Genomic DNA, 26149 nt, shown 5'->3' with positions numbered 1-26149 from the left:
TCACATCACAGTGTGCAGGGCACTCTGAAAGGAATAGCTTTGACTTTAAAAATTTTAAAAATCCAAAGCTATATGCTTGATGGGGTCTTATAATTGTTTCATAGTGCTATTGCCACCATCAGTATTTACACAATCTGTGAGCCACTACCACTACGACAATCTAGAAGAATTTAAAACCCTTGCACTGTCAAAGCTGGAAATTTTGTATAAAAATACAAGCAGAAAAGCAAATAAACAGGAGCTGCTTATTAAAATCAAAGCAAACCCACACATTTTCTACTATTAAGGTCACAAGTTAAAGGCATTTAGAGTCGACAGTCTGCCTCTTGGTACAACTTTTTCAAGAATTAAATCTTGCAATTATGGAAAAGCTCGCGACTATGGCAGATTTAAATATTTCCAAATATCCTCTAGAGGAAGCAGGAGGAAAAAAAAAATCCATATTAGCACAGGCTAATGCCCGTGATGAACCACAAAAGGAGCCCACAAAGTTCTCTCAAAGACACCAATTCCTAACTTCTTTTGAATGAGAATGTTAAAAAAAAAAAAAGGCAAAGAAAAAAGAAAGTTAACAGCTGGTAACAGTTTCAGTCTGGCTTTAAACAAAGGAAACAAGTGCTCAGGGACACAATGAAAGAGGTAAGGCAACTGTGAACGGAGATAAGGTGGTCAGCATCGACTCCTTAGTCTGACCTCTCCAGCTCTTACAACAGCAATTGCATTGGACTCTTTGTAAAATGCTTTTGAGATCTCCAGATAAGTGATCATTAAGAAAGCTGTATGTCTTACAGCAGAGTGATACATGCATTTCTGTACCTACTTCAAACTGAGAAACAAAGATGTTAAGCAACATGCCCAAGGTCATGCAAAGCTACAGGCAGGAACAAACCACAGAGCCTCGACTCTCTCAGCCCTTTAGAAAGAATCCGTCACAGTCAAGCATGCACCAAAATAAATAAGTAAATGTCTTTGTATTTGACAACGTCTGACCTATGAAAGGAAGTAGTTTCAAGACAAGTGGCAAGAAACAAAACACAGCTGCAGCAGAAAGCACTACCAAGGAATAGCTAAGCAGCAAGAATAACTAGCACCACCTTGTAGAATACTTGTTGACCGTCTGCTGCAGTTACCACGCTTGCAGAGCTACACTTAAAGAAAAGGTGATCTCAGTAAAAAAATAAATCAGTAAAAAAAAGACGTGAAAACACAGTGGTGTGTGCAACTTGCCATGCACAAAACCCCAAAACACTACCAACTGCAATTTCTAGGACATTGTGCACTACCAAGACACGACTACCAGCTGCCTATGTAGTGAATCATCACATTAAAAAATGTTGATTTTTCAGTCCACTGAAGTTTTTGTAGAAGCTGCAAAATTAAACTATTCTGCATCATAAAAACAAACCTATTAAACAGATCTCTTTTGACTTCAGTAGGCCCATCAGAACTTACATTATTCTGGTGTTTTCCACTTTGCTTTAAACATGTGGGTTTTTTTCTCCAAAATTTGAGAAAAATAAGTGAAAATTAACCTCTACCAATTGTTCCCCAGCTCTTGCTATACTAAAGCAAGCAGGAAATGCTCTTCTATTTCTGAAATTTGCTTTTGAAATTTAAGTCACAGAAAGAAAAAGAAAATAAAACAGAGCATTTTTCACCTCACAGTTCCAAGAAAAAAAAATAAGTCATAATTTTGTATGCTGCAACTATGTAAATAAATATTAAAGCTTTTCCTCATTTAAACTGCATTTGGAATATCCTAAGCCATTAGTTAAAATGACAAAAAAATACAGCTACCTGAAGCCTATGTAAAGAATCTCTCCTTAACAGGCTTTTAAAGATTGCAAGCCAGAGCAACTAAAAAGCACATCCCTGAATAATTTAAGGCTCCTGGCATCTACATTGAAAGAGCTCTTTTGCTAAACCTGAAGGGAAAAAAAACCCAGAAGTAAGAGCAAGAATAAAGGTCGTGAAAGATCAGCGACAAAATCGCTACTAAAAAAGTATTTTTCCTATCTTAAAGTTTAATCGGACATGGAGGAGCATGGATTTTGCAGCCATCCCTTCCCATTTACTGTCAACAGCTGTAATGTGACATTAACATTTACCCCTTGGCAGTGTTAAGTTGAGGCTGTGATGGTCAAGGAAACAATACAAGAACAAAATGAAAGAGAAGGAAGGAAACCGATCAAGAAGGCAAAGCACAGCACAAGTCCTCATTAGCAGAAATTCAATAACAAATAAAAAGCAAAAAGCTACATTTCATAATGAATTTTAAATGGATAACCTACAGTTTAGGGCAAAAGGAGAAGAAATAACAAAACTGTAGAAGAACAGACACTAGTAAATACATATTATTAAAACAAAACAAAACACAATTATGCTATTAAGACACCAGGCAATCTGTTTGGTGCAGGGTAATCCCCATTTATAACCAACTGTACTAAAGTCGAATGACAAACCAGTGTATTATTGACAATATCAAGTTTTCCCTGCCAACTATATCCTTTAAACATTAGCAAATCCTACCTACTTCCTCATGTCTGTCATAGAAAACATCCAAACAATGGGAGCAAGCAATCTTCAACTCAACAATTATTGACTTCAAGCAAACTAAACACTTTATTCACTTTTACTCCCCAACTGGGCAGTTCTTGCTGTTCTACAGTATCTGAAAGCCTTGCCACTGACTACAAACAGTTCAGGATCTAGCTCCTCCTCAGTATATGAAAATGGACTTGAAACAATAGCAAACCTTATCTGAGAAAGTTAACACAGGTCACCCTTCTTGACACGTGAATACTGACTTCATAGGGATAAAAAACCAGTGCAACTGAGTCTTACGAATTAGATAAGAATTTGAAAAAAGTTTCGCATACAGAATGCTGATTTAAAAATAAAAACAATCTATCTTTTTGAAGAAACAGATTTTGCGTTTTTGCTTTACACTATTTTTCACATAATTACTTAAAGGAGAATCATTAAGAAGTTACTTGAATATACAGTACATGGGTCAGCTGAATCATGGAAGCAGATTCAGAATGGGGCAAACCAATTGCCTAACACAGAATTTCCAAGTAAATGCTTGTAAAAGTAATTCCTCCCTCTCGTTGGGGAATTTTTATTTCATATGACAATGCAAATGAAAGAGCAAGAAAATTAAATATTTAATTAGTAATTGCAATATTTTTCCAATGTAATTGTAAGCTGAAAAAAATCTTTTTGATGCACATTTTTTTCCCTTAGACTCAAAAAGTTCAGTCACTGCAGAAAGCAGAAAGTTACAAAAAACTAAATTGTGATTTGTTTTTCAAATTTCATCCCAAAGGCTAGTTGTTATCTACTCTTCATTCTGCTTACCGTGAGCTAAACTACAAAAAGGTCCTTTGTGATAAGTGTGACAAAAAAAGAAAGGTTTGGAAGTACAGTAATTTCTATAATTATTACGATAGGAAGGATCTTTTTTCCAGAAGACATAATGGTGTAACAAAATAAATTAAACTTTAAACAGGTAAACTGAAGTTTAAGGCACTAAGGGGAAGCTTGACACACAGCTTAGTAGAAAATACACATAATACCAGTAATGTCAATAATATCACATGAAGTTATGCTACCTGCTGATCTCACTCATAATATCTAAAGCCCACACCTAATTATAAATATACAGAATGTTTGTTTTTTAAAAACTGACTGAAGTTTAATAGAAGCTCATAATTGAAATATACATGGTCCCAGGCTAGCTTTGAAGTTAAATCCCTAAGTGGATAAAGTGGACTGTATATCTAATCTAAACTAAATGTTTCCCTTAGTAACTAATACCAGTGCAGTTTCACTAGTTAAAATAATTATTATAGAAATAAACGCAAAACCTAAAGCACTTAAGGGTCATTTAATCCTGCTCAGCTCTAAGAGACAGCACACGATCTTGTAATCATAGTTTCCCTACTACCTTCCATGCCTTTGCTCCAAGAATTGACTAACTTGGTGATAGATAAGACACTTTTAACCTCAGCTTTCCAGAACTGCTACTGCTACCAAAGTTTGGTATAACTCCTTTCAGCATTACAAGCTTCAATGTAAGACCACAAATCTACCTCAAGTTTAGAGCCCTTTTTTCAAGCAATGAAGCCAGAAATAAAATGTCACTATTTTTTGTACTTGGACTAGAGACTGTAACTCTTTCAGTGGAAGGCTTCAGTTTTCTTTACATATTCCGTAATCACACACACCGGCACCTCTATATAGCGCCACAAATGAAATTCATGCAGCAAACCACAGTTTGGTTGCCTCTGAACTAAAGTGGCTGTGACCTCCTTCAGTGTTTTACACTGCTGTCCTTCACTATTTCTGGTTCAATTAAATGTATTAAACACCGAAACCATGAAAGCTTGCCCATCCTCTTCCATGTTTAAAAAAAAAATTAAAAATAATAACTAAAAGGAAAACAAAAAGCCAAGTGCTCCTGTCAGGCTGCTGCCAGTAACAGGGTGAGTACTGTACATACTTAGAGATTATATATAGTAAGTCATTATAATAGAGTTTGAAGGCAGGTTTGGATCCAAGAGAAAACAGTCACAATTGTGCTACTTCTGCAGCAGTAATTTCCCCATGGCTTTGGTTATGTTGATCTCTGTTCCTGTTTCGCAGAGCCCACAGCTACATACATTATATCCAAGTATATGTCTGAAACTCCACAACCTTTGCCAGAGTAACTCTCCAGGAAGCTCTCATGACCTTTACTTAAGATAAAGAAACCAACTGAAATGAAGAAATAAATGTTCCTTTGATAATACTGTATAAGCTGTGGCTAAGGAACTTTGAAATACAACAGCATTAATAAAATAGCCATATTAGGAGAATTTCTTTATCACCAAAATTAGCGACCAGCTTCAATGGGGCTTTTCATTCACAGTTCACGAATTATTTTCAAAGAATCATTGACTTGTTGTGTAACGATAATTGTGGGTTAATAGAAGCCTTAACTGAACTTTGTACTCTTAAACAAAGGATGTATGCATACATGACTATATTTGGACATAGCTCCATATGTAGGATAACGTATCTGACTTTTAACTTATAGAATAGTTTTGGCTTTCATGTTATGATGTAATTTTTTTTTAAAAAGTCTTTGAAGCCAGAAGTAAAAAAAAAAAAAAAAAAAAAAAAAAAAAAAAAAAAAGAAACAAAACCCAAACCTGGTACAAAGAGTAACTTTAAAAGTCTGAAAGTGACCGTGATTGTTAGTTGGTATATGTACCAACAGAAAAAAAACCAAAAATAAATTGTTGCTGTGCAGGTACAGTATCAGAGTCCCGGGGACTAAATGACTTTTTTTTTTCGTTTGTTTTCCCTACAAAATATTGTTATGGATACTCTCAATAAAATCTTAAAACAGTTTCTAAACAACTGGAAAAAATCCACTGAAAGATTTATAAGAAAACTCAACAAGTGTGAATTTGTTTTTTTGGATTAAAGACTTTCTTAATGCAATTCTTTCTAAACTCTCTAATTTTAATCCTAACATTTCAGTACATGAATGCTGTAATTAACAGCTATCTGGTTTAGTGAACAGCAGTAATTCATTCTGATAGGATAAATTATTTAAGTTATTTAGCAAAACAGAAAAGCTACCATGTGCTCTGCTGCAATCAGCAGACACTGTTCAGAAGAGACCTCTGATGATGGAAAGAAGCCTTGCCATATTGAAGAAAGATGCATAAAGAAGGTCCAAGAAGTCTGTGACTTTGACAGAAAATGCTTCTCATGCCACTTCTATACTACACCCTTGCAACCACCCAAAATCACAGAATAGCAGGTACAGCAAAGGGGAGCCAGCATTTAACAGCACAGCAGCACTCTAGCAGGCAAAGGCAAGATTTGAGGACTACAGGCTAAAAAACATAAGTTTGGGCACGTTAAGTAAAGTAGCAAACAAAAAGCATCTAGCTTAACATAACTTCTGCTTCCTTCCATTAATTGAAAGGGATATCTTGTTTGAGCAAGAAAATGCCACATGCTAAGAGGACTTAAAAATGCTTCAGCATTGGCTGTATTTGATTGATTCTGTGGAGAATTTTTTTTATTTGTTTATACACAGAACTTACTGAGCCGCCCAATTTTTGCTCAGCAGAGCTGCCTCCTATGTCCCACTGTATGTGAGCTGTACTGGCTCAACGCGCTCCTCTCCTCAATCAATGGACAGAGAAACCCTCTCCACCTCCATAATCTGAGTTTTTTCTTGCTTCCTTGGGGCTGAGGGGTGCGTATGACAGGAGAGGGCCCCCTGCTAGAAGTTATATCCACAGACGAAACAACTTCTTTTGGCTGCATGTCAAAATGCTGCTTGTTTTATCTATTTAACACACTGATGTCACTGACTGGTGAAAGGGGCTATCACATGATGGCAGATGACACAATAAATAACAAATATGAAGATCCAAATATAAATATACAAATACATATTTTTAAGAAAATGATGATTCATACTATACTTACAACTTTCAGCCTGATAGTCTGGCACAAACTGCTCGTCATTGTCAGGTACCTGAGCTGAAGAAAGGAAAATGAAAACAAAAAATAAACAAATAAAAAACAAAAACAAGGGAAGAATTAAAAGAAGCCATTAAAGCATAAATAAAGACGACTCTTGTGCTTAATTTGAAGCACAGCCAAGATTAAGACTAGGAATTTAGTTTTCATTCTTGACTATGAAAATCAGGCAAGCACTTCATTTTATTATCAGATAAACCCTGGGGTTAAGCTGCGCGGTGCAGTGCAAGTCCAAAGCAGCCCTGGCACAGAGCAATGGGGATGAGAGGATGTGAAGGCTGACACTGGGGCTGGCCCTGCCTCAGTCCCTGCATGAAGGTCTGGACCTACTATGCCACTGTTAAAACTCATCAGTGCTCATCAGCAAAATAGCTGCATGGAAAGTCTGCATAAAACCAAATCCTAGTGTTTAACACTTATGTATCTTCAATCCCAAACTACTACACCTTCAGCTTACTTAAAAGCAACTCCCAGTTTTCATGGCAGTCAGCCAACGCACCAGGGTACTTTTGTTATTGTTTTAAATACTCAAAAAGAATATTTTATCAGACCACGAACTCCCGGTTCAATTACAACATTTCAGACATCCAAAAAATAGATTTACTTCAAGTAAGAATCATTATTAACATCCATTCACCTTGCGGAAGATCATCTTCACTTTTAGAAAACTTACATCACAAACCTAAGCTATAAAATACAATTGTTTCATGGTCTGCTGATACATAATTTTGCGTCTGTAGTACCACAGTTCCTTTTCATTGCATATCTAAGACGTAATACTGTGATATAAACTCATTTAAACCATTTAAGCTGAAATATCACTGAATGTATTGTAGGTGAATACATTCAAATAACTGCAGAACATAACACCGAGAAGTGGCATCATCGGAGTACGACTGGTTCTGGGTACATCCCGAGAGAGATCCAGCTTATCGTGTCAGAACTTTGTCATCTTGTCCTCAACATACACTGACTAGAACCATCACAGCAAAGCTCCATAAAATTATCTATTCGAAAATATTTTAATTTACAGAGTTCTTGCCTAAAGACAAGCAGATAATTCATATGGTCCTAATTAAAAGTTAACATCTGCCACGATCTGGTTACCCAAGAAGATTTGAGAGGTAACTGTTGGTTATAGATCATTTATAGAAATAAATAAATAATTTTTAATAATTAAAAAAAAATACAGTAGCTTATCCTTTTAGAAGAAATCAGTACCTCTGAGGACATGTTAGCTCCTCAAAGTCTGAAGCTGCATAAAACACGCATTTTACCAACCCAAATATTCCCAGTATTTCCAAGCATTAAATTTCTCTTTTCTCCAGAGCAACCACAGGACTTGTACCAAAAATGAACTCAGGAACAATACGAGTCCAGATACTAACACTCTGTGATTTCTGACATTTCAAGTAATTCATAGCATGCAAATGTTAGGCATTTTCTCTTACAGAAAAGCCAAACATTTGACTGTCACAGAACAATCAGATTATGAAATCCAGGTCTCCTACTTAAAAAACAGTTCCTACAGATTTCTCAGGTTTCTAATTGTTTTTGAAGGGTTTGCGAGTATTTCAGAGTTAAAGTAATTGTATCAAGTAATTTCTTGTTTACAGAAGACACAACCCACGCATTTTTCATAAGCCAGCTCTCATTTTCAAATGCAGCAAGGAGAGTAGTATGACTTTAACTTTTTATACACATACATTGCATATATATACATATGTTCATTTGTGAATCCAGGATATCCAAAAAAGGCTAAAAGAAAACAAAACCCCTCCTATTGAAACCAGAAGGCTACATTTAGTGACAGCAGAACTGGGACAGCAATCTTATATAACTTCCTAGAGCATACTCTGTGCACCACACTGCTTCACTGGTGTTTTATTCAGGATTTATCAGTTTAGCTTTACTTATTCAAGAAGAAATACATTGTACAAATTTATGTATATATCAGTAAATAAGGTCCGGTTTTTCCCAGACAAAGAGTTTGAAAAAAATAAAATACACCTGGCTGAACTGTAATGCAAAGCCGGTATACTACTTTAGAGATACTGTCATTACCCCGGTCCAGAGTAAACAAGTAAAATATACTTCATTCACAGATACCCCAAATTTATGAAGGCATATCTGACAGAGATCAAAGCCTGTGACTTTATTTTACAGGAACACAGTAAGTTAAGAATTGTTTAAAACCCTGCCAAATATAAACAAAATAAATAACATGCAAAATGTTCAACCAAGGAACATGCATTTCCTATTGGAATCTAATTTTAGTAGCATCAGTACCTTAGAAACGAGCCCACAAGTCTACATGAAGAAACTAAAAGGACCCGCTAACTGCTGGAAATGAGAATTTATATTATTCCTTCATGTGATCTGATATTTTTTTAACCTAGCAGAACTGAAAGTCACACATGATCATACTGCAGAAATGCAAGCAACCATCATCAGCCCAACAAATAGACTTCTTCCACCAGCATCTTGCTATGAGAGGGCAAAACGTTAGGATATACCATCCCATTACGGAAAGGGAAAACAGGCTTTTTTACCTTGCGTTTGGATAATTACAGGCAGACTTTGTAGCAAATTAAACAGACAGGTAAAGACACTTCAACTTGAATGTCCAAAACGAAAATCTAACTTGCAGTGCTGCAACTGTCTGCACATTTATGTATTTATAGATATGCAATTCATTTCCTCTTTTCTTTTATCCACAAATACTGCAGTTCAGCAAGGCTGCCATAAAATCTTCATTGGTCTTCTGTTAATATACTCAACGCAAGACAATGCATAAATATCCAAAACTTTTTTTTTTACTTTGCCATTCAGAGAAAAATTGAAAAACATATCTGAAATGATCATCTAACTGAATGAGAGCATTTCCCTGAGCTTCTTAATTATGGGGGTCTGAGAAGGCAAGTATATTCCAAAAGACTAATAAAAGGTTTTGAAGGATATTAAGCACGTGGCTTTTACTGCTAATAGCAGAAGCAGCTACATTAGTTCATTCCACATTCAGAGCCATCAAGTCTCAGACTCTTGAAGCAGACAACATCTGCAGCATAAACTATCCAGCTCAGTCTAGATTATTACCGAAAGTTTTCTTTTTCTTCTGATTATAGCTATAAAGTCTCAAGAGGACTTGGAAGTGTACAGAAATGTTAAGGATGATCTTGAGGATGTTATCAGCTTAGATTTTACACTTTCGCTACCTTTTTAAAATCAGTTTGCCAAAAGCAAACATCCACAGCACAAAAATACTTAATACTTGCTTGTAGTTTTTAAAGCTTTCAAAAGCCTTTGAAAAGCTAAACTGACAGCTCATTTTGCAAACACAAAACAATTTGGGGGGGAAAAAAAAGGTTAGAATTAGGGCCTGTTAGCTTGCTTTCACTGGAAGTAAACAAAAATAAAAAGTCCCCATTAACAAACATCCAGGACAAAAGGAGTTAATATTTAATTAAAACCAGCTCTATCCACTGTAACAATGACCTGGAGCCAAACAAGGCAGAAGATGTATGAGTCATTCTTTCTGCCAGTGAATGAGACAGCTGATCTCCGAAGCAATTCCTCAAGACAAGCAGTCAGAACTGGAGTTCTGCCTCCATTCACAAAAACACAGTCCAGCATGAACCATGTGGCCCCAACCACAAGCTTTTCATGTCACACCCTTCCAGAAAGCTACAGCAAAGTAAACTTGAACTTTAGGCATAAACACACTGATTTCACTGCTTTGTCTCAAGCTGCAACACAGACCTGCTGAGGAACATTATTTAATAAATGAAAAGTTACGTGAAGTATAAAGGGCTTGAATTTAACTCTTCCTTCTCCCAGTCACAAAGTGCTTCCAAAAGCTCAGCTGCACTCCAGGGAAAGGTGTTCCTGTTAAAACCCAGAAACTTTCCAGAAAAACAAGAAGCTGCAAAGCTCCTTGCTTCACTTAAAACTTTATTTTGGGTAGCAGTACACTTCCTGCGGTACTGTGTTCTCTGACCTCAAGCTTCACTTTTAGAGCTAAGAGCAATTCATTTTAAAATATGGATGATTTATTCAAAGTGGTGAAAAATACCGAAATTGACAGGGAATATATGTGAACAGTAGCAGTTTGGCTTCAGCTACAATAAGACTTTGGGCCTCAACAATAATGAATCTATTGAGTTTTCTTTGATTCATTGTCAATTCTGAGTATCTGAAGGATTGTATAAATTTTAAATATTCCTGAAAGAGCTGGGGGGGATGTATTGGTTGGTCGTTGTTGGTTTTTGTTTTTTTTTCCACTGCAACAACTGTTTCTAACAAAGCAGCATTCAGAAGGCAAAACAGTGACAAATTTCAAGATGGTAAAAAATATTATTTTATATAAGCACTGGATCTGCTGTCAAAACAACCCCAAACCCTCTTTACATAAAGTGAGCTGCTCTGACTAATAAACTTAAATGCAGTTCAGAACTAGCTCCAGATTTCAAAATTCCTCCTTATGTGAATAATCCCTAGGAATATGAAGATGGGTTTGTAGAATCTGCTCTTCATTTGCTGCTATACAAAAAAAAAATGACAAAAAAAAGTTAGCTTAAAAGGAACATTTGCATTTAATATTTTGCTACATCACTCACAGCTATCAAACCCCGCTATGCCTTCAAAAATTATTATTTTGAGTAAAAGGCATCTACTTTTCCAGCAGACAAGAAAAAATGGTGAAAAGTTTATCACTACACAGGCTTTCAGACTTGTGCACTTCTGGTAGGTTTACTTCTTTGGATTTCTTTTTTAAAGAATACCCTCTCCACGCCCTCTGTTTTGTCTAATCCAAATTTTCTCCTTTTTTTTGTGCACAGTTATTTAAGATCAAGAACTACAAGTATCTGAAAGCCAAATCTGTCAGATCACTAGAAGCGAAAAAAACCCAAACCAACAACCCACTCTTTTCTGCATTACAAATTCCAAAATGAAAATCTTCACACTGCTTTTTTGAGTGTCTTCCCTCATTAAATATATTTCAGCCTCAGAGGTATTAAATTATCATTTCTTCACTATTTTTGCTCTTATAAAAATGTGGATAGTTCCTGATTATGGCTACATAGCATTTGTCTTACACTGGGTAAATTTTACAACTTTTGACAGAAGAAAGCTAGTTACAGTGAGACGCTACACTTCTTCACTGATTTAAATGAAGCCGCTATAACTAGAATAATATTTGAAGATCCAGTACTTTCTTTTATAGAAAATAATCCTTTAAGAACTACAGACTACATATTTTCATACCTCCTTATTTAAGAAATAACCTGTAAGTCAACAGTAGCTTAGGCATCACTGTGACAATGGTACCTTCTTCACAACAGGAGAACAGAGGACAGAAACTTATTTCCTAAAGTTCATTCCAAATTGGATATTAATTATTTGAGAGAAATAACTTACTTTCACATACCAAGAGCTGGCTTTTAAATACTGCTAGCTTGTAGTAGCCATCCACCCCATTCAGCGAAGCTGCAGTAGAGGCATGAACCCGTTACCTGTAGCCAGCATTTCAAACCACTTAGTGTTTACTTAATCTTTTTCTACTTTTTCAAGTCACCCAAAGAACACTATATTTTATTTTTGAGCTTATCACTATCAGGGAAGTGTATTATCTATTTGTCTAAAAAGCAGATCTAGCACATAAACCCATTATTTGTTGTTGCTTATGATGCCTTTTACATATCTTTAAAAAGCTGTTGAAGAAACTGGTATCTGAAGAAGTAATTTTAAATAAAAATCTGGGTTTTGTTCATCTATTATTCCCTCAAGACCAAGTGCTTTCACTATGGAAAGGAGACTTTCTCTCACTAAGAATTTGTTCTCTCCCTTCTTTTTATTCCAGAATAACAGCTAACATAATGAGATAACAGTAGATTAATATTTGAATCATTTTTTTCAAGACACTGAACCACTGCTATCTGCCAAATCCAATCTGATTCCAAATATACAGAATCAATAAAGTAATTTCATAATATTATCATAACAAAATGTTGCCATCAAGTTATTTAAATATAAAACAAAAGATAGTATCTGAATAGTATTTGCTTCGGTTAGCAATAGGCAATTTTAACTATTTCCTCTCAAGTTTGAAGGTAGAAACAATTATTAAAGGCTTCACACTTTCTGACATCAGGAAAGTTATAATCTGTCTTCTTTCCTGCATAACAACTGACATGAGGGAACCTTATTCAGAGCAAGTTTTACATCAAAATAATTTAGACTATTTCTTATGTATTTAATATTACACAGAGTAAGAAGCAAAACTACTTTCCACAAAAATCTAGTATGCAGCTACTGGAATGCATTTGTATGTTTTCTCTAAGTACTATTCAGCTGGTTAATTATGGAGTAATAAAATATTAAAGAGGCTACTGAATTGTTTACATTTTGGACTAGTTCTTTCATACATGTGAGCCTCCCACCATTTGCAATAGGAAAAAAAATACATTTATTTTGTGTTTCCTTGTTTGCCACAAACTTGTCACAGGTGACACTAACTGTAAAAATCTCCAGGCTAAAATATGTCATGTATTAAGGATAACCACAGGAAAAGCAAAACAAAAAAAATCCACAAGCTTTTTTTGTTTGTCATGAAATGCAACTCACTTTCTTCTCCTAACTAATAAGTAGATTTTTGACCTGGTTACTCCCCAGTGGGGATCCGAACTCGTGGGAGAAACCTGGTCAGCTGCCACTGCTTTTCTTAAAAAGGGTCAAGATGTTTTAAAATTTCATGGTCATTTCCCTGGCTCCAGAGCATTATGAAAAGAAATATGTAAACATTACTGATGCTGCCAAATTGGCAGACTTCTAGCCTACGAAGGTCCAGAAGAACATAAATGGTCACATCTAGCAAAGGGTAAACAAGTCCGATTTCAAAATCTGTTTCCTGGCTAAGCTCAATCATGTAGACATTTAAGCAGAGCTACAATATCCTCAAACACCAGTATATTATAAAGACCACAAAAAGTTGGTTTGGGTGGGTTTTTTAATAAAAAAATGGGATCAAGTTAATAGCTCAATATTTGATTTTTCTCATCTTCATTTTTATTTGAGTTTTAGCTTAGCCTTTAGAAAAGCTGTGCAAAGTTTGTGTTTTATGAACAGCTAAAATGATGGCATGGCCTGAAACACATAGATCTCTTTAAATATTTCTAGAACACTGAAAAATCTGTAATATTTATTTGCAATTTGCTGGGGAAAAAATGTAACATTCTTCAGCTTTATTATCCTCTGCTACATGAAAAGGCAACTTTTTTTCTCATTTTTAGATACTTACCAGGTGATGCTATCTGCTTTTACAAAGGCTCCTCAACCTAGCTGACACAGGACTAGACACCTTTCTCCCTAGAAAACTATCTAAATTTATCAAGTGAAATAGACTCAGCTAAAGAGAATAAAGGCTTTTAAACAATTCATTCTGGTCTAAAATAAGCAGTGCCTCCAGAATAAAAATTGCCATTACAATAATTTACGTACCTACAGAAATGATTAAATCAGTTTTACATTCCATATTATTTTTCAAACTTACATTATTATCTGCACATGCATTATGAATCTGCCTGCATTTTTCTGACTTACGATCAAAGAAATTTAATCATTTTCAGAAACAAAAACACCCATGCCAGTGATAAATCAAACTAAAAGTTCTCCTCTTCATCAAAAAACAGTATCTTTTGAATAGTATTTTAACATACTTCTGGCTTATTAGAATGAATGAGATGATACAAAATAAAGAGATTCTTAGGAAAATTACCACATGGAGACATTTACAGTTGTATCTGATCATTACACTACAAAAAATCATCTCAGTACAAGACATCTTGTTTTCAATGATTAGGAAAGAATCATATTAATTCTTAAAAATATATCCTCTGATCCATTAATTTAAAGAGGACTTTTTGATTATATACCGAGTAACCACATGCTAAAAATAATGCTAGGAGAATAAAAAAGTCAGCAAAATAAACAATACCCCACAACTTACTTACAGGTTAGGAACTTCACTAACTATATATAAAGCTGTTAAAACAAAATCAGTATGTAGGCAAGTAGTCATCAGCAATATTTCCCTCTTTCTATGAAAACTAGCATCAAGCAGTTCACCCCAACATTCCCCCTTTCCCAAAACAGCATAACATCTATCCTATAAACAACTGTGCACAGTCCAGTATATGATAAAAATTAAATGTATGTGAATAATCACATTAATTTCAGTAAGGATAAATTTGGAAAGATTATGATAGCTTGCATTAAAACCATGTTTATTTCAGATGCATAAGTTTACATAAAAATTTCAACCAGAAATATTAAGAACAGGCAATGCATAAAATCTTTATCCTTGAAATAAATAGTACTGGAAATACAAAAGGAAAAGAAAAATCAAAAAATGTTGCTGAAGAGAACAAATGCAGTTCAGCAAACAGAAAACTACCTTGCATTTTGTTAAAGTTCTCTTAATGCAGCAGCTTATTTTTTGTTATTGTCAAATTAATCTCTCAACAGCTACTCTAAATTCAGACTTCTACATTATTGTTCTTAAACCTCCTCTATTCAGTAAAATCTGCTCTGCAAGATTATTTAAAATACTTAAAAGCACAAGCAGGTGTAAAACAGACCAATTCCAGTTTTCTAATCACCCAGTACACACTCTCACAACTACAAATATGAAGACAATAATAACATGCAAAACATTAAAAGGTACCTGGGGGAAAAAAAAAAAAGAAAAAAAAAAGAAATAGTACTTTTTAAGTATTCCATACACACCTAATGTTCTGTGTTGTGAACAAGGTGGAAAGAAGACACTTGCACTTAAATCTTGAAGCATCCCGTCCCGATGAACCCAGAGAAACTAATTTCTGCCATCAGAAAGTACTCCACCAGAACACCAAATAATTATATGTGCTGCTCTAAAGGAAACAGCAAGCCCTGTTCTGGCTGTATGTAGTCTCTCGAGGTACAATAATATAAACCTGATCAATTGCAATTAAAATCTGAACAGAGGCTTAGAACTTGAAGTCCTGGTGCATTAGTTCTTGCCAAAAGCAGATGTGATTGTGAGCTGGAAGCAATTTCTCCTGGTAATTTGTGATGACACTGGGTAGAACAGCCCCAGAGTCCCCAAAGACAAACTCATCAGAGGCTCTAATGTATGCATGACACATGAGGTGGCTCTTTTAGAGCTCAATTAATTGGGCTGAACATTAAGACAGCAAGTTCAGGACGGTTTTTTTTTCCCCTCCAGAGCTGTTTTTCCTCTTTTTACAAGCAGTTTTTTCTCTTACCTTCTGCAAGCCATGTCTCCTGTAATTGGCTCAGATCTTGAAAGAGTTCTGCAAAAAGATGAAGACAGGGATAAAAGGCTCACGCTTTTAATATCTTCATAACATTAAAATATGTTCAAAAATATATTTTTCCTGAAGAACAATGTGCATGAATTCTATTTTGGCAGTCAAACACACAAAGTAGATATTTTCAGGTTGCAGTTAATGATTTTTCTACACTTGTTAATAAAAAAAGAAGTACTTACTGTACTATTTTATCAATTCTTGAAATAATAAGCAGAATCGTAACCAAGTTCTATGGTACCAAAGGCTCATTCAGCAACACATAGAAAAGTTAAAAATTATAATCTTTCTTACAGGTAAATTATTTCTCCTTATACAACTCGGGCCTCCCCCTGCATTATCTGCCCCAGATAAAGCTCACAGACTCCAAAGCAAGTTCTGTCTGAACAATGACTAAATATTTTTATTAGTAGGGCTGTAACTATCATATAAAAATTTTGAAGCGAAGGCCCAAGATGCTGCAATGGCAAAAAGAAATTGGACATCTTTTGTACTTCCCCTTATGCTTTACTTTGTGTGACAAGAGAATCGCCACTATTTCCTCTATGCTGTATTCACTGAAATTCTTTAAAGTGAAACCACTTTCTCCATTGACTAAGTTTTGCAGCAGCTTATCTTTTCTTGCAATTCACTGAAATCAGTTCCTTATGATGGATGAAAAAACAGAACAGCATTCGGCTTACTTGCAAATCTCAGAAACTCAGTTATGAAAATTCTGTTTACGAAGACTAAGTAGGATATTTGAACAGACAAATTATTTCTTTTTAATTTACTGTATTTTGAGAGAGACTTCCTCTTTTATAAATGCTGACACATAACTATTTACATACACCTAAATGACAGAGGCTATTCATTTATCCCATGGACTGATACCTCATGTTCATGTGGGGAAATCACTTAACTGAAAATCAGAAAGTTGTTTTCTTTTCAGCCTATCCTATAATAAACTTTTCCAAACAGGTAAGTAGGGATTTTGAAAAGTGTATCAACGCGTTCTCACGATGATAAGACATAGGCATAAGTTGCAGGGCCCTATAAGCCTTCCTAAACGTCTTTCCTATTTGCAGGGGTGTAGGCGTAGCATCTATATTGACATTGTAACCTAAAGAAGTGCTAACACCTATTAACAAGACTACAGTTCCCAAGCTACAATCATGTGAGTGGCTGCTGATGGGATTAAGTTACAAATCTTTGGCCCTCCAAAACTTTATCCACTCTAGACTTCCTTAATCAAATCTCCCAGGATTTTTAACCCTACCAGTGTTGCATAGCAATAGAAACAGGCTACCAGACACCAGGAGCCGGACTACTAGCTCTAGAGTAAAGGTAGAGTGAGAACCAACCGTCTCCACACTGGTATTCTCACTCCTGCCACCACTAATGAACACACAACAGTGAGAAGGATGTTAAAAGACGGAAGGAATGAGGAAAGCCCTTAATCTCAAGAGGTCCAAAAGGCGAAAAAGCCAGGTGCCATGACTGTGTCAGATGCTGCAAAGGCTTGGCCTCGGAGCATGACATCCATGTGCCACATGTGCAGCAGTACCTAAAATGCAACAGGGTAAGTCAAGAAAAGAGTATCAACTTTAACAGTTTATTGCCTTTGCCAGTTCATTTTGCAGCAGTAAGTGCAACTTTCTTGTTTATTCAGATTGATCTAGATATATTTATCTCCAAAATACACAAATAAACAGCTCTCAAACAGCTTCTCTACATTAGTAAGTAAGCGGGAGGGAAAGGGGGAACAACAAACCCTCACCTTCTGAATCATGAGCCAGGTCTCTGTTAATGAATTTTCTTTTCCTGACATTTGTCGGTCTCTCATTACAGTTTCTCCCACGCTGATTCTATAAACAGGAAAGATCAGTTACTTTAGAAATCTGAGGGTTCCTTTTCTTTCTTTTTTTTTTTTTTTTCATTTAATCACGAATACTCAAAGCTGGCATGGATTCTTTAGATTTTCAACAGGGAAATTACTGTCTTGCAGCCTTCAGTTTCCAGCAAAAGACACTGCTGAACACCTAAGGTCCTCCAAAAGATTCCTGTGTCTAAATGCAACATATTTCTATCTACGTGACATCTATTGGAAAAGATACATATATAATGTGTTCAAGCAGCAACACAATACCAACCATGTATTTTTAGCATCCAAAGTACACAAACCTACACAATAGCACATAAATCCCCTCTGCATAAGCTACACAGAACCCAGATGAGAACATAATAGACTGCTTTGTTTCCCTGTGTTACTTATAACATTGTTTGCAAAGTCCTGAAAGCAATAAAAAAAGGGGGGGGGAAAAAATGTTAATGTTTGCCTCAACTTCATTCTTCCGAGTCTCGCAGGCAAACGCAGCCAGAAACTTTGAATGCAGCTGCTGCTGCTCTCGCCTCTCTCATCCGCTAATCATATGCATGATTTTTTTAATCATCCCAAAACAGTCTTTAAAAGAACATGACGCTTTACTGAAATAACTAAGAAGACAGGCTCGTCTCGCAGGCGAAGATCCCAGACGAAGAGCGGCCACTACAGCGGCAACAAAGCAGAGACCCTGTCTGCAAAACTCCCCCACAGAAAACAAGTCGGAGGCAAGTTTATAAACACCAACTTGGAACCGATCACTCACATTGGTGACCATGTAAGGCACTTGCTGGTCATAAAATCCATCCATTCTGCAGCTCTTCCACAAGTCCTAGCTCAGTGTTTTATTTGCTGGGCATTTGATCCGGAGATTTCCTCGGGATCTGGACTCCAATCAGCCTGGAGGGGAACACAAGATGGCTTTTAGATTTACAAAAAAAAAAAAAAAAATAAGAAAAAGAAAAAAAAAATCATGAATGAACTGCTTGAATTTGCATAGCTAATTAACCTCAAAGAGTCCCATTCATAAAAAACAACCCTCCCTTCTCTGCTTTCACCTGGGTTACACGCTCCCGCCAGGGAAAACACGGAGCGAAAAAGGCACTTGGAGGCAGCGGTGGAAAAAGCGAGGCGAGAGGCAGGGGGTTATTGACACTCCCCGGTGTGCTCCGCTCGTAATGGCGGGGCTCCCCGCGCACCTCGCGGTACGGGCAGCCGCGGGCACCGACACACGGACGGACACACAGACACACACGCGCACACACATTCTCCTCCCCCCGCCTCGACTCCCTCCCCCCCCTCCAACCCTGCGGGGCGGCGGGCAAAGTTGCGCCAAAGACCCACCTGAACGCCACACGCGACGGTCTGCAAAAAAAACCCCTTCGAATTTAATAAAAACATTTAATTATCCTCCCCCCCCCCACCCCCCCGCCGGCGCTTCTTTAGGAAGCGGCGAGCGCCACTGACAAGAGCTCAATCCCGTGGTTTTTCCTCTCCTCCTCCTCCAGGGGCCCCCGAGCCGCGCCGGCGGATCCCCGCCGCCCATTGGCTCCCCGCGCCCCCCGCAGGATCGCCGGATCGCCGCCCTGCCCCTGCCCCCGGGCCGCGGGATCGCCGCCCTGTCCCTGCCCCTGCCTTTGCCTCTGCCCCAGCCCTTGCCCCAGCCCCTGCCTCTGCCCCAGCCCCTGCCCAGGCCCCTCTCGCGGCCGCGGGGACGACTCACAACTCGGGTGCCCGCACGACCCCCGGTGGGCAGGGAGACCTCCCTCCATTCGTATAGTTTGTTGTTAAAACCGACAAAAGTTTAGCCTCCTCGGCTCCTGAAAGCAAAAAGACCCGCTCTTCTGTCCCATGGCAGAGCGGGTCCCGCAGAACTTGGCCGGGAGGAAAAGGCGAGCGCGGGCAGGAGCCTTTGAGGCAGGCTTTGGGGGTCTGGTGCCATCCCAGGGCTGTTGGTAGGGGTGTTTGTTTTCAGCTGAATCATAGAAACCAGTTGTTATTCCTACGGGGATGACATAGGATTTGTGGACAGTTTGGCAGCATCCAGACAAGAATATAGAGGGATTTCTTTTTTGGTGCTGCGGTGCCAGAATCAAGCTCAAGGTCCTGAGTTCTCGAAGAAAGTAAGCTTTCTTTTCTCTGTGTACAGTGGCTGTTTGGGGGGCTGTGTCCAAAAGCTCTTCGCTTTCTGAGCTGCCAAAACGCACCAAAGCGGAGCGTGTGGTTTCCTACAGCAGCTATATTTCTCCACTAAATTCCAGGTATCAGAGGAATCAGGTGATAAATTTAGTTATTCCTGATGCTGTCTTGCTGGGAGATATGAAGTTTCAGATTTATACGATCTGATGAGGTACCACAATTAACAGGCAGAGCCCCAAGCTAGCAAGTCCAGCTTTGCCCTCAGCCCTTTCTGAGGGTTTTCTTTATAGCTGGGGTGTAAAGGCAACTGAAAAGAACCCCTGGTTTTGCATAAATTGCCTGCAGTGGTGTTAACAATATGGAGGTTAATTCTTCTGTACTACTTTATTTTGAAAATTACGATTGTTTTGCTACACTGTATTCGGTGCATATTACTTTCTGTCACAACCTTTTCAGTTTTATTTTCCTTTCTGATCTCATTAATTCTACTCACTTGCCACTTGTCCTGTCCAGCGAAGGAATGGGGAAGTACCACATTCCCACCACTTCTGTCCTTCCCATATTGCCTTGTCAGGGAAAACGTCCACCACCAGCAGCTTGGTTTTGTGTTCTTGCTACTTCTGTTTCCTCATATACACCCCAGCACATCTGGAATTGCAAGAAAGTAATTATATTCTAAATGTTGTAGAAACCTGTAATCATTTTATTGTGTTCTTGGCCAAGTCCCTTAAGCTGCTGCTCCTGTAAGCCGCTGTTGTGACATCGTAGGGGAATAAAACTCTACCAAATACTCCAGGTATAAATAAAATTTCCTGAATAATGATATCATCATTTTCTTAATTATACCCATACCAACCTTAAAGCAGATGCTGAGCCAGGAATGGTGGACTTGTGGGAAGGCTGTGGCTACCAATCTGTCCCTAAGGAGCACACAGCCACATTAACCCATGGACCAGCAGAAGTTACTGTCTCCGGTTGTCCACTCACCCTGCTGACTGCCTTGTCAACAACCCCTCGAAGGGCTTTATTTCACTGTGTACCGTTCCTAAACCAATATCAGTGATGGATTGGCTTATCCTTAAACAGTGCACTGAAAATTGGTGTGTCAGTAAGACAAGCTGCTTAACCCAGCCTCATTTGAAGTTTCTGAGGGATCTCTGGCCCATCAGGTATTAGGTACCGCCTGTGAAATTTGCACTGCTGGTTCCCATCTTGCACTTCTCTACACCGTGGCCAGCCCTTCATAATCGCGGCACAGCACCATGGCCACCTTACAGCACATATTCCCCCATGGCCGCAGGTTTGGCACCCTGGTTTATGACAACATTGGCCCTTTGCAACAGCCAAGCTCTCCAGGCTTCCGGTTGGGCTGTAATGTTAAGAGAAGTTGTGCATTAATGGTGTCCTGTTAGGAGACATTCTGTATTGCGTGCTGTTACTGCACACCACATGCCTCTTCCTTCCCTCCTCCCCCTAGCTACCCCTTTCACGCTGCTGGGGAGGAAAAGAAGACTAAAGCTATTTTGAAGCCCTCTTTATCCTCATCTTTGTTCATCCACTATGCTGAGTGGTACTCAGGGAAGCTTCATTAACTGTTAAGAGGTAGATGCTTATAGGAAAAAAAAAAAAAAAGAAAGAAAAAACAAACCACCCACATATCTACTGGCAACCCACTCCAAGATCTGTGTGCAGAAATGCAGACTTGTACCGCCACCTGTCATACCTGTCTTACATGTAGACTGGTGTGGCCCCGGTAATTAGTTTACGATTTTGCATGTTTGTCCACAATTTTTGCAACTTTGTTTTGCTTTTTTAAATGAAGGTTTTACGTTTGAACTATCGCTTTCACAAAACTGTACTCTTAAATGTCTTTTTAAAAATAATCCCTTTAGGAAACTAGAAAGTAAACTCAAAAAACTTTGTTTTTTAATTGAAAAGACTGAACGTTTTTTACCAAATTGAAAATATTCTAAAAAAATGTGCTGAATTAGTTTTACTTGAAAAAATTTCTTTAAAAATTCAGCTTTTCTAAAGGTACTGCTTTAGAAGCAAGATATTTGTTTTCTTTTAGAAACAGATGTGCAACTACACCATAAAGCTTCAGTACATATTGAAAATTATATATGATTTCCATTTCATAATGGAAATACATACTTCACACACTTATCTGAAAGAGGACAAAGATACATACTTTTTTTGCTTGATTTGACACACTATGGAGCTACAAGTAATTGCTGTAGCATAGAAACTAAAATAGTAAATCCAGACAGACAGAGCAAAGAGATTTGATAAACACTGGTTTCTCCTGGAAAATGTGAGAAGAATTTAAGCATCTTTTAAAATAGAGAAATAAATGACCACAATTCAATATGATGAAATCTAAATTCATGATGGAAAAAAAATAATATGAACTGACTTGATAACAAGACAGACAATTACACTCAGAAATGCTTTATGTTGAAAAATAAACCTTCTGGACACCTTCATAAAATTATGTTTATACAAAAGAAAATCCCTCAGAAAAAAGGAAAGTCAAACTTGAACTGTAATAGGCAAGTGAATTTCTAAACGGCATCAAGTTAAAAAAATCCCGCTTGTTTTTCTGAAATTGTTTAGCCTAGGCATTCTTCCCAGGCATTTCCCTGGTAAAAAAACTGATGTACTTATGGGCCTGATATACAATAAATGGGATTTCCTCAATCCAAGCAACTGTTGAGCGGCAACTTTTAAAACATATTTTATGGAGTCTGCTATAGACTAACAACTAAGTGTGTGAGTGACTACAGCAAAACCATGAAAACCTAATGAGATTTCTGACTGATAAATTAACCCCTGACCACATTTTAACCTCCTGATGCTGACTCTTTCAGCAGGTTAACAGTGCTTATTTTATCATGATGCTACTGGCATACAACAAAGTAGTATAGAACAGCAAAATTAAAAAGGTAAAAAACCAGAAATAAGTAGGGCAGATACTTGACCAACTGCATGGCTTTCAGTAAAGCCTTTGCTTCAAATGCAGCATCCAGGACTGAACCTTAAATTAGGAAAAAGGAAAGCTCGAGTAGGAAGAAGACAACAGATGATGATTATATCCATACACTAAACTATCAGATGTGGAATTGAAAGTACATGCAAACACGTGTCTTCAAAGGAAGAAGGAAAAAAAACAAAGAAGTAATCCCAGTTTGACTGTTTTTTACCATATGGAATAATAACCCCTTACATACTTATGTTGTAATTTAGAACTAGCATTGCGCAAACCTAGAGGCCTTCACAAGTAAATGCATTTAAATGCCTATTTACCTGATAATGCAATGCATCCATCGGTAAACATTTATGTACTAGAAAATTATACTAGCCAGGAAAACTAAAATTAAGATATTCGACAAACAGTGCAAGAAACCGGAAGCTGAAACAGATCTTCTATTGCAGAAAGGTGAAAAGTAGATTTAGTTTAATAATATTTTAGTTTAATAGTATTTTCAGCCTTTATCATAACCAGGACTTCAGATTTAACTCTAAAATGTTAACTGTAAAAGCCTTAGAAAAGAGAAGGCTTGGGAACACTCTTAGAGCACTAGCCCATTTGTTGGAGCAAAGTAATCTCAGTATTGTCCCGGCTCTGCTAGTACTCTGCTGGCTAATCCCTGCACATGCAGCCCCTGTCATCTTGCTGGGGGTATTTGTGCCTATCAAGTGAGACAATGCTACTTTCTTCATTTGAGAAACACTGTTGAAAACGATAGAAAGTCTATTACTACTGATTGTGGAGATGCTCGCTGCACCTGGCTTCTTGGATTGCCCTAATCTGGCTCCTTCTAAATCAATAAAGGGCAAAAATCATGCTACACATACATAGTAATGCATACACAGTAACTTCAATAATGGTTACTACAAAACAGGAATGGATCATCTAGACCTGTGAACTGATGCTCAGGAAACAACGCTCAGCCCTGCACACCATCACAACCAAAGCAGTAAACAGTCCTCTACCACAAACTACTAGACAACAAGTTAAATGACAGTTCTACTGGCTCATATAATCATCACTATCCCATCTCAACAATGCTCATTTCCTGACCAACTAAGTAAATCAAAAGAAAATAAAAAAAGATACTAGCCCAGGACCTAATAAAGCGATATAGGATTCACCGGAAAAACAAACCAACCAAAGACACGCAAGTGTAAATTGTAGTAGCTTCTTGCAGGGTCATTGAAGTTCCCAGCTTGCTCTCCTTGGGATTACACTCAAGAAATGACCAGCCATGATTAAGTGATAATAACGTAGCCTAGAAGTCATTTGGATATCAAACCAGACAAAGAATTTATCCACAACCCCTAATCTCACAGATGGCTTTAATCTGCATGTCCTCCCTTATGAATACCAAGAGAGAATCATGCAAACACTTCAGAATCCTTCACATACTTTATGTGAGATTTCTGCCCCGCTGTAGTTCACGGAGGTTGTAGAAAACCTTAAACCTCCTGATGCAGTCATAGCCTAAGACAAACATGGAGGAAGGAAAAGGAAGAGAAATGCTTAAAGATGTGTTTACTAAGTTGGCTGGAAAATCTGTCATTTAGAAGTTGTTCAGTACACATTAAATTGCTTTAATTGTGATTTAAGCCCTCCCGACAGCCTGAAATCCAGAAGACACAAAGATGCTATCAAGTGTCTTTTCAGAATTACAGATTCTCACTCAAGATCACTTTTGGACATGCTCAGGGCTTGAACACAGGTATTAACATAGCAGCAAGAGGTCTGTAGAGAAAAACAATGCTATTTGTTAAGAGGGTGGGTATAATGACAAAAAAACAAACAAGCTTTTGCACCCAAAGAAAGGTCTTATGTTATTTTATTTTTTTTTTTAGTAACTGCACCAGCTAGGCTAGAAAAAATATGACGTCTCTACAAATATTCATTTATGAATTTTGGCAGTTACAGCAATGATCAAAACTGTTACTATTAGCAGACAATGGCTGTATTGATACTACATCATATTATTGGCATTGTCATATCTGCACTATTAATAGGTTTATTATCTGTAACTCTCTCTTATTCTCCTTGTCTTCCCATCTGGTGCTAAATATACGTGTGAAATCATAAACACATATAACCATTAAGACCTAAATAAAATGTCCATTTTCAAATGAGTATTCCAGGAGAAACAATACTAGTGTCAAAGACAGAGGACAAAATCTGAGCCCAGCTCCAAGCATATAAAAATAGACACTGAAAAGGAGATGTAGATTACTTAAGAAAGAAAGGAGTGAAAGACAGTGAATAATATTTCTTAATGCTTTTCTAAATAGTAAAATCCCGTTTTAGTAGCAGATGCAAATAATAAAGACCTGTGTAAAGCATGACATTAGTTCAAGAGCAGATTTGTTGTAAATGCTGTTTCAGAGATAAAGCCTGCCTCAATCTCAAGTCAATTAGGAAGCAGTTTTGCTGGCAAGATGGTGAGAGGTATGTGTTGCCATTTGTGTTTGGGTGAGGAATTATTTTTTTGTGTCCATTGGACGTGTATTTGTCATGGAGTGGCTGATGCAGGGGAAAAGGGCTTCTGTGAGGATAATCAGATTGTTTACATTATGTTCTCAGTTTTACCATATGTAATATGTTGTAATTTTCAGTTCCTGAGAATGCCATCCTTGCAGCAGGGCTCTGTTGTGCCTGTGAAGATCCTGAAAAAAGATGCCAGTCTCTGCCTAGAGAGCATAGGCGTTCGTTCTTTAGACAGAAATTAAAATGTGTCCTCCTTCCTTCCCCCCCAAAATGGTGTCATTGAGAGGCAGAGATAATGAAACAGGCAGTAGCAAGTTATGGTTTCTATATGTGCCAGGCAGAAGCATTTTAAAGTACACAACATATGAAGTTCCTGAGCTTTCCGTGGGATATTTTCCCTCACAAAGCAGAAAGTAGCAAAAGCAGGGCACCGAAGGCTTCTGTTATTGCTTGCACGGCTATTACAGCTATCAGGTGGCTACCTAGAACAGACAGTGTCACAATCAGGGTAGACTACATTGAAAGGAGCCAAAGGCGAAGTGCTTCTATGAAGATGGTTGAGGAGAACATGGAAGCCAAGGGAGGATGCCAATAAGGACAGGGAGTCAGTCCTTAGCAGCACAACACGGTGTGTGCAGGCAGAGGTGCCACCCCAAAAAAAAATTATAAAAAAAAAAGTGAAGTTCAGAGCTAAGAAAACTGCAGGTAAGTAGTGGCTGAGAA

The 26149-nt window shown here is 37.6% G+C and overlaps 1 protein-coding gene across 5 annotated transcripts in view; it reads right to left on the bottom strand.

Annotated features, from left to right (window-relative positions):
• ETV1 (ETS variant transcription factor 1) overlaps positions 1–26149 on the bottom strand; it is a 113894-nt gene that overhangs the window by 47594 nt on the left and 40151 nt on the right. For 2 of the 5 annotated variants that reach the window (XM_054059233.1, XM_054059230.1), the window contains exons 1-5: positions 19120–19229; positions 18542–18675; positions 17674–17761; positions 15852–15899; positions 6496–6549 (exon numbers count right to left, since the gene is read on the bottom strand). In XM_054059233.1, the coding sequence (XP_053915208.1) occupies positions 6496–6549; positions 15852–15899; positions 17674–17761; positions 18542–18586 (235 nt within the window). In that variant the 5' untranslated portion in view covers positions 18587–18675; positions 19120–19229. Of the gene's footprint in view, positions 1–6495; positions 6550–15333; positions 15602–15851; positions 15900–17673; positions 17762–18541; positions 18676–18833; positions 18994–19119; positions 19230–20407; positions 20563–26149 lie in introns of those variants that run through there. The other 3 variants (XM_054059231.1, XM_054059232.1, XM_054059234.1) reach the window with 3 other exon arrangements.

Source organism: Cuculus canorus, chromosome 2 (genome assembly GCF_017976375.1).
Source record: "Cuculus canorus isolate bCucCan1 chromosome 2, bCucCan1.pri, whole genome shotgun sequence".
Lineage (NCBI taxonomy): Eukaryota > Metazoa > Chordata > Aves > Cuculiformes > Cuculidae > Cuculus > Cuculus canorus.
The sequence above is the reverse complement of the archived record's forward strand: the minus strand, read 5'-3'. Positions and strand labels throughout refer to the sequence as shown.